The 8,827-nt window shown below is 34.5% G+C and overlaps 1 protein-coding gene across 1 annotated transcript; it reads right to left on the bottom strand.

Annotated features, from left to right (window-relative positions):
• Positions 1-4,282: 4,282 nt before the first annotated feature.
• Positions 4,283-8,327, bottom strand: LOC133325938 (lipid droplet localized protein-like; the record flags this gene model as incomplete). The annotated part of the gene is made up of 3 exons (XM_061534636.1): positions 4,283-4,531; positions 7,962-8,087; positions 8,154-8,327. Coding segments are annotated over 3 exons (549 nt in total), but the record flags the coding sequence as incomplete, so codon positions are not given.
• Between the last annotated feature and the right edge of the window lie 500 nt (positions 8,328-8,827).

The following is an 8,827-nucleotide window of genomic DNA, read 5'->3' as shown; positions in this document are numbered from 1 at the left end:
AAAATACATATGTGAGCTATATCAAAATCTGAACCGACTGTCAGGTTCATTATCATCCATCATTCTTGACTTTATTTAGTACGCTATGCCAAATTTCGTGAAAATCGAAAGATATATAAGGGGATTTGGTACACCATTTAAATTAAATCGGACGGAAATATATATGTGAGCTATATCCAAATCTGACCCGATTTTCACACATCATTATATTCAGTACGATATGCCAAATTTCGTGCAAATCGAAAGATATATAGGGACTTTGGTGCACCATTTATATAAAATCGGAGGAACATATATATGTGAGCTATGTCTATATCTAAACAGATTTTCACGAAACTTAGCACACATCATTCTGAAACTAATTCAGTACGCCATGCCAAATTTCGTGCAAATCCAAAAATATATGGGGACTTTGGTGCCCCATTTACCTAAAATTGTCCGAAAATATATATATGCGATATATCTAAATCTGACCCGATTTTCTCGAAACTTAACACACATCATTCTAGGCTTAATTCAGTACGATATGCCAAATTTCGTGCAAATCGAATGATATAGGGACTTTGGTGCACCATTTACATAAAATCGGACGAAAATATATATTAGAGCTATATCTATATCTGAACCGATTTTCACGAAACATGGCACACATCATTCTGGACCTAATTCAGTACCCTATGCCATATTTCGTGCAAATCGAAAGATATATAGGGACTTTAGTGCCTATATCGAACGAAAATATATATGGGAGCTATATCTAAATCTGAACCGATTTTCACAAATTTCAATAAGGTTCGTCATTGGCCAAATAAGTGACTTGTGCAAATCGGATCATAAATGCGATCTGTACTTTCCTTACAATTTAACATCAACAGACGGACGGACGGACATGCATAAATCGACTCAGAAAGTGATTCTATGCATATTCTCAAAAGGAACCATGTGTCTATTTCGATTCCTTTTGTCTGTTACAAACATATGCACAAAGACATAATACCCTGTACCACAGTGTGGTGAAGGGTATAAAAACGTAAAGAGTGTTTTGTTTTTGACGGAAAAAACTCCTGAAATGATTTTTATTTATGACGGAAAAAATAACATTCATTTTTAACAGTTAAAAATCAAAGTTTATTTTTTCCGTTGAATAATAAGTATTTACATGGAATTGAGAGTGTTTGCTCAAGATTACACAGTATCCTTAATAGGCTCGTCAATACGAATCTATTGGTATATGCCACTATAGGTGTCGGTCCCATGTCTAACATGAAGATTTTTTGTTCACATTTTCAAAAATAATTGTTATTTTCGGTCCCTGATTGTGGACAATCAGAAAAAGTCATGTTGGCGATTACAGCATAGAAATATGAATAAGTGAGATGTCTGAAGAATATAATGTCCCCAGGACATTAGCCATGTAGGAGGAAGTCAACTAAACAAAAGCCGTCGTACTGATAATTTGGTCAAAAACAATAATTTATGACTTGTTCCCAACTAGAAAAAGTCCTTCAAAAACCAATAGCTGCCACATGTATGCGTACCGTCCTGCAAAAAATTTGATCTTGTCATCAACTGACCTTGTCATCAACTGCTGGAAATAAGGCCGGAAATATATAGCAGCCCTCGTGGCTATTCATTCATTTGGTATTTCAGTTATTCAGATCAATGCGCCCGCATTGTGTTATGATATTTTGCACCCCTTTACCATTCACCCTCTTACCGCAATATCGATTTCATTTGAAGAAAATAACTCAAAACCATTGAAACAGACAATTAATAATCGTTGAAAAGTAAAATTGACAAGCAAATGCAAAACAAAACTTGTTGTCGATCAGGAGGTAGGTAGGTAGTTAAGGCGACAGCCGATACAAATGTCGGCAGCAGTAGCAGTCCCAGCATCCAACCGGTAAATACTCTACCAACTAACGGCCTATGTAATTGTCTTCAAATGATAGATACCCGTGCGCATGCGCCACTGACATCCGACTAAACTGTGTGGCGCCGATCAAGGAGGATTATGATTATGGAAATTCGATATGAATGTCGTACAACAATTCGCATGCAATATAAAATAAATACAAATACGCTGTTTGTTTTTGTTTATTGTAACAGAAAAAGATAGAAAAACAAATAGTTTAACAATTTCATGGCTTCAATACTTCAAATTTCAAACCAGATTTGTAGCAGCCCAGCTCCTCCAGTAATTGCGTTTTGGCAAATGCAAAGCCAGGTGGAAAAACGCCACCACTACGAAAAAACAAAAACAGAACAAGAAAATGAGAAAGGATGTGGAGAATTAAAGAATAAAAATTAAAATATTAATTATTCTACTTACTTTCCTGGCATTTGTTGGTGTTGTTTCAAAATGACTTTGGCGCACATCAGTAAACAGGTACTGGTTATACCATAGCAGGGATCCTTGCCAGAAACCCGCACAACTACTTCTTTATTTGGTGCTTCCGAATCTGCAGTACCTCTTGTCCAGCCCTTAGCTTTCAGAATGTATATAAATTCAGCTACCTTCCTGTTAGCCTCAGTGGGTCCTTGATGGGTCATTGTGCCACGCGTAAAGAAATGTGGATATTTAAATAAGAGGCTGCGCGTACAACCGCATTGTGCCATTAATGCAATAAATAGTAAGAACAATGGAAACATCATAGCCAAAAAGAAAGAACTGTATAGGAAGAAGTACATATTTGATTTTAGAGATCAAATTTGAATTAAAAAATTAATTGATACTTACGTAAACCCAATATACATCTGGAATTGCATTGGTCTTTTATTTTCATGAATATAAAATAAACGCTGTGATCTCTCCACTACGGGAGTATCAGTAATGGGAAATGGAGCAAAGTATTTACTGGCACCCTCGGTTTTGTGGGGATAAATTCTGATAAAGAAAAAATAAAAAAATTGAGAGTCGAATTTGAAATATTGCGAACTGATATCGGCCAAAATATATATCTTGTAAATGGGATACATCGTCTTTTTCAGAATATAAAGGATTACCAAATCATATAATGGGCTTCTCCATTATATGATTTGGTAATGTCTACGATGGAAATAAAAAATGCCTCACATGTTATTAACTTTTTTCCATTAAAAATCCCTAAACTTACTTCATCCATAATTTCGGTCTTAATCTGGGCAACTTTTCCTTATTCAATTTCCTTTCCAGCTGCCACATTTGTCGAGCATATTGCATACTGACAATAGCACTGTCCCAGGTGCCGCTATTTAAAATAGCTTTCGATGTGGTATCTACATAATTCGGCACCACCATACAGTACAGCTCAACCGAATTGACAATTCCTGAAATAAAGAAATAATTGTTAAAAATATACAGCTACATTGGAGTGGTTATAAATTGTTTAAGGGGACCCCCCCCATTCTCGGGGTCAAAAATGTTGGAATCTACACTAATTAAAGAATGTCCCTACAAAATTTCAAATAAAAATCTCAACAACTCTTAAAGATATAGCCGATTTATTGTGCCAGCATCAAGTGACGGCTGAAGGGTTTCTCAAAATTTAAACGAGTTTTTCTCTAAACATTTTTTTGCGAATGACGGGCACGATAACTCAAAAACTAATAACCCAATCGACTTCAAATTTTTACACGTTTCTCTGTGAGTGTATAGCTATCGTATGAACTAGGATAAAGCCAATCGGTGAAGATCTTCCTTATTTTTTAACTTGGGATTTGGTAAAAAATCGGCGATTTTTCAAAAATATTTTTTCAAAGGTACACCATTTTGTTAATTTTAGAGCGAAGTCAATAATCCTAGTTCATACGAGAGCCAGATGTGTACTCTTTCTAACACCGTTGGAATTTTCACATTCCGATGTTCCAGTGAGGAGTTATCATGCCCGCCATCAAAAATAAGGACTTTTCTTTAATTACAAAAAACAAAAATAACAAAAAATTTTTGTAAATTATTTTTCTTAATTTTAAATCTTCAAATATATATGTGTAAAGTTACAAACCTTAACAAGCATTGGTTTTGATTTACCAGCCCATTGAAAATCTTGAAAAATTAATATCGAGAATGGGGGGGGGGTTCCCTTAAACCAAAATAATTTATTTAAAAATTTAAAAAATCAAATATTTTAATGAATTAATCACTCAGATATTTAAAAGTTATATTGTTTATGCATCTTAGACTGATTTTATCTCAAAATGAAATAATCGATGTCGGATTTTTTGGCTTAACCACCTACAATGTTTCATTTTATTGCCAAAGTTTCAACAACGTGCCACTCGACCACCCTAAGCTAAATACATGCTATTGCAACTTACCAGGAAAATTCTCCTCAGCATATAGGACACCCAATTCAGCAGGAATACTTTCAAAGGCACAATTCGATATTACGTACGATCCACTAGATTGTGCCAATTCGTGATATTTCAATTGCATCGCTGAAATGTATTGCGGCTCACCACTCAGATCCACATGATGAGTTCCGGCTTCTACGCAAGCCTTGACAACAATTTCACCGTACAGTTGATAGGGGCCGCAACAATTAAGGACTATCTATAATTTGGGAAAAGGAAATGTACATTTTTATACCCATTATGTCTTTGTGCATATGTTTGTAACAGGCAAAAAGAAACGAGATAGACCCATAGTTCCTTTTGAGAATGTGCATAGAATCACTTTCTGAGTCGATTTATGCATGTCCGTCCGTCTGTCCGTCTATTGGTGTTAAATTGTAAACAAAGTACAGGTCGCATTTATTATCCGAATTGGATGAGATTTGGCACAGCTCATTTGTTTGACCCAAGGACGAACCCTATTGAAATTGGGAAAAATCGGTTCAGATTTAGATATAGCTCCCATATATATTTTCGTCCGATTTAAGGTTAATGGTGCACTAAAGTCCCTATATATCTTTCGAGTTGCACGAAATATGGCATAGGGTACTGAATTAGGTCCAGAATGATGTGTGCCAAGTTTCGCAAAAATCGGTTCAGATTTAGATATAGCTCCCATATATATTTTCGTCCGATTTAATGTAAATGTTGCTCCAGAGTCCCTATATATCATTCGATTTGCACGAAATACTGAAATAAGCCTGTTGTGATGTGTGCCAAGTTTCGTGAAAATCGGTTCAGATTGAGATATAGCTCCCATATATATTTTCGTCCAATTTAATGTAAATGGTACACCAAAGACCCAATTTATGGCTGATAGAAACAAAACGTACTGAAACTAGTATAATCCTGTGACAAGTTTCGTTGAAATCTGTTCATATTTGTATATAGCTTCCATATATTTTTTCGTAAAATTTGAAGTAAATGGTGCATTAAACTCTTCATGTTTGTCACGTTGACATAAAATTTTGCACAACGTAAAAAAATTCATCAAATTTCTTGTTAATGGACCTTCAAAAATGCCACGTTTGTTGGGATGCATCTGTTTAATATACCCATAGTGGTGAAGGGCATCGTATAGTCGGCCCCGTCCGACTTTACTATTTTCCTTACTGGTTTCAATCACCATTCGCACTTAAAACGTTGTAACAGGAATCGAAAAGATCTACTGTTATCCATTACGGGATCGAAATATCAATGTGTACTGTATGCTCGATCACTTGACTTCAACTCACATCGAAATATAATAATCCAACTATTTGGAATTACATCCACTTCGACTGGAAAAAATCGAAAAATACCGGAAATTGGGATGAACACAATTTTCGGTTGTATAAGAAATACATTGGCCAATTTAAACCATCTTCGAACTTCACCTGCTTGCAAACTGGCAATATCGATGTCGAAAAAAAACTTTAAAATAAAATACACAACATTTGTGGATGAGGTCAATAAACTGAAGATGTCGTATGATCATCATTAAACCTTCAAAAGGGGAAGTTCTCGGGCGGATTATGTTATCTCCGTTTTTACGGTAATTTTACTTGTATGTAAGGAGTTCCGGAATTGCTGAGGTTAGCATAATTATTGAAGGAAGTCTAATTTGAGAATTTGATAATGTTATGTTATAATTATTATGTATTTGATGATGGACAAATCATAATCATAATTACATATAAATATGCATGCTGTGTACGTCTATTATATATTAATTATGTTAAATATATTATTTGGTTTCAGAGAAAACGAAGTAAAGTTACAAGAAGGATAAGAAAACAATATGGATTACGTTAACAAATTTTCCTTTATGATATCGAAACAAGTGAGCGGAGCAATAAAGTCGGAAGGGCCGATTATACCCTACACAACTGTAACTTTCTGTAGAAATATATTCAGTGGTTTCGCGATATTTGCATCCTCTTGACCGATTATAGATCAACAGCTCCTCATTCTTACTCTTACATCATTTCCGAATCAGATTTTCCCGGACTAATCATTTTGTTATATTACACAAAAATTTGTTGGTTCATTTCATGGTACAATAACAAGAGGTAGGTTATTGATACATGCTGATTTTATTTTTTTCTTTTGTGTGCCCCTGCCCTGTCAAAACAACTCAATGTAAAATTTCGTGACAAAAATATAGTTTTTTGTCCATTTCATCCACAAAAAATCATCCGATCATCACCGGAAATTAAAGGTGTCGTCTATTACCATAACCGGAACTGGTGTATAATTTCATAACTCATCATCCCGGCGCGGAAATGCCCTAGTGTGGCAATGGTAATTTAACTATTTCAGTATAACTCCCACATCCACATAATTGGTATCATGTTAAAGGTTATCAGCTCTTTTGTGATATAATATCAACTACTGGGGCCTATATTCGATTTTTGCCGCTGACCAAAAAGTCGATTTTTAGACTTTTCGATTTTTGCATTTGACTAAAAAGTCGACTTTTCGATCTTTCGATTTCGTCAAACATATTCAAAATCGATTTTCGACTTTTACCGGTTAATGCAAAATCGACTAAAAATGTAATTTTTTTAATTAATTGTTGTCAACGGATAAAATAAAGTTCTTGAATGTGTAATTTTTGAGCAATATCGGCTTTGAGATAATAATGAAGATAAGTATTTATGAAAAAGATCGAAAGTCGATCTTGAAAAATCGGGATTGCGATTTCCTCAAAGATCAAAAGTCGACTTCCACTTTTAGACTTTTCAATACACAAAGTCGATTAGTTGAAATTCGATTCCATGCTCAGCCGCTTTCTTATTCCACTCTCTTTCTCTGTGTAAAATTTCGTGATGTTTGGGTTATAATTTCATCCCCTAAATATTAATCGATCGTAACCACAAACAATAAGGATGCATGCAAAACTTCATAGCGATTGGTCCATAATTGTGGCCTGTATCGAGTTCCTTACACGTTTCTTTATATTTGTGCACTGTTTTGGTAAAATGTGACCTCTTACCCAAAAATTTAAGACCTGTTGATATCTTTAGCGGGCCTCTTATTTTATTAAATTATAATTTGCACTCATTTTAAATAGTTTTGTGCTGAAACCCTACTTTTCACCGCTTTGGTGGTTATTCACCACGTCAAAACAATCAGTGTTCGGAAGTACAAAATCGCCAAGTAATGATTTTTGCTTCCACAGTAGATATAAAATTCTTCCTTTTCCCTCTTCAAAATCAGTAATTTATCAAAAATCTATTCCGGCCGCTTCCAAATTTACACACATGTGTTTTGAAGGTTGAGGCTATATGTGGTGAGACCTACTCTTAATAGATTACTCGGCGAGACTTGCTCTTAATAGGTTTAACATTGTTTAATTTTTTTTCATTAGAATACGATTTTAATTACTCAAAATGCCGCTCCGAAATGATCCAACGCCACCTTCATACCTAACCTGAATTTCAATAATTTTAAACGCCTATCTAGCCTATGCAGGGCTAGGCTGCGTTGGACCTTTTGTAGTAGTTTAGTATCAGGTTACCATAATTCCATTTTAGTTTTGGTAGTTTTTCATACTTTTTACAAGTTCTAGAGACAAAGTACCTCGTCTGTATATACACCGACCTTACCTTACAATTTTTTGCCATATTCTCAATGGACTTTTCATCACCAACATCCGCTACAACAACTGGAATCTGACTTAGATCAGTATTGGCTCGTTTGCCAATTTTTTCCAACAATTCTTTGAGTTTTTTCTACAAATGAATATTTATTTCAACCTTGATTTAAGATAAACTTAGTCATATTTTTTTGATATTGACCTCATTTCTACCCGCAATACCCCATTTTAAATCTTTGAATATTTCAATGGCATCCTCCACAACAATTTGCCCCGTAAACCCCGTAGCACCGAAAATAATCGCATCTAACTTTTCTCCGCTCATATCAAAATGAATATTTTTTCGGGATGTTAACGCTTCGCGGTTGAAATAAAACTGAATTTAGAAAATAAAGTCTTAATAAAGTTTAACAAAGGCCACAAAAATGTATTAGACATTAAGTATGTATGTATTCTATTTTGTATGAGAAACCTACAATTAGAAATAATTACAATGTTGTTGACATTGGTAAGTGATATCGACAATATGTTGCGCTACACCGTGGGCGAAATTTATATAATAAAATACTTTTTGGAATAAATTAAAACAATTTTATTCCGTGATTAGGGTAAAAACTGTGTAACAGTCTCAATGTGTATAAATTGTATTTATTGAATTCTTAAAGATAAAGAGGAACATCTGTCCCAATGTGTGGGAAAAAAAACTTTCCAGCATTTATGGAATGAAGGAAATCGGTTGATTTCATTATTCAAAAATATTTGGTAATATTTTTGTATTTTTAAATAATTAATGTCAGAAACTATTTGTTCCCAATTCTGTTGTGTTCGCACTAAGATGGGAGAGCTGGTGTAGGGTATAATTATTAAAACTGCGTA

Source organism: Musca vetustissima, unplaced genomic scaffold (assembly GCF_032173495.1).
Source record: "Musca vetustissima isolate MV318-11 ecotype Yass unplaced genomic scaffold, APGP_CSIRO_Mvet_v1 utg6593, whole genome shotgun sequence".
NCBI lineage: Eukaryota > Metazoa > Arthropoda > Insecta > Diptera > Muscidae > Musca > Musca vetustissima.
The sequence above is the reverse complement of the archived record's forward strand: the minus strand, read 5'-3'. Positions and strand labels throughout refer to the sequence as shown.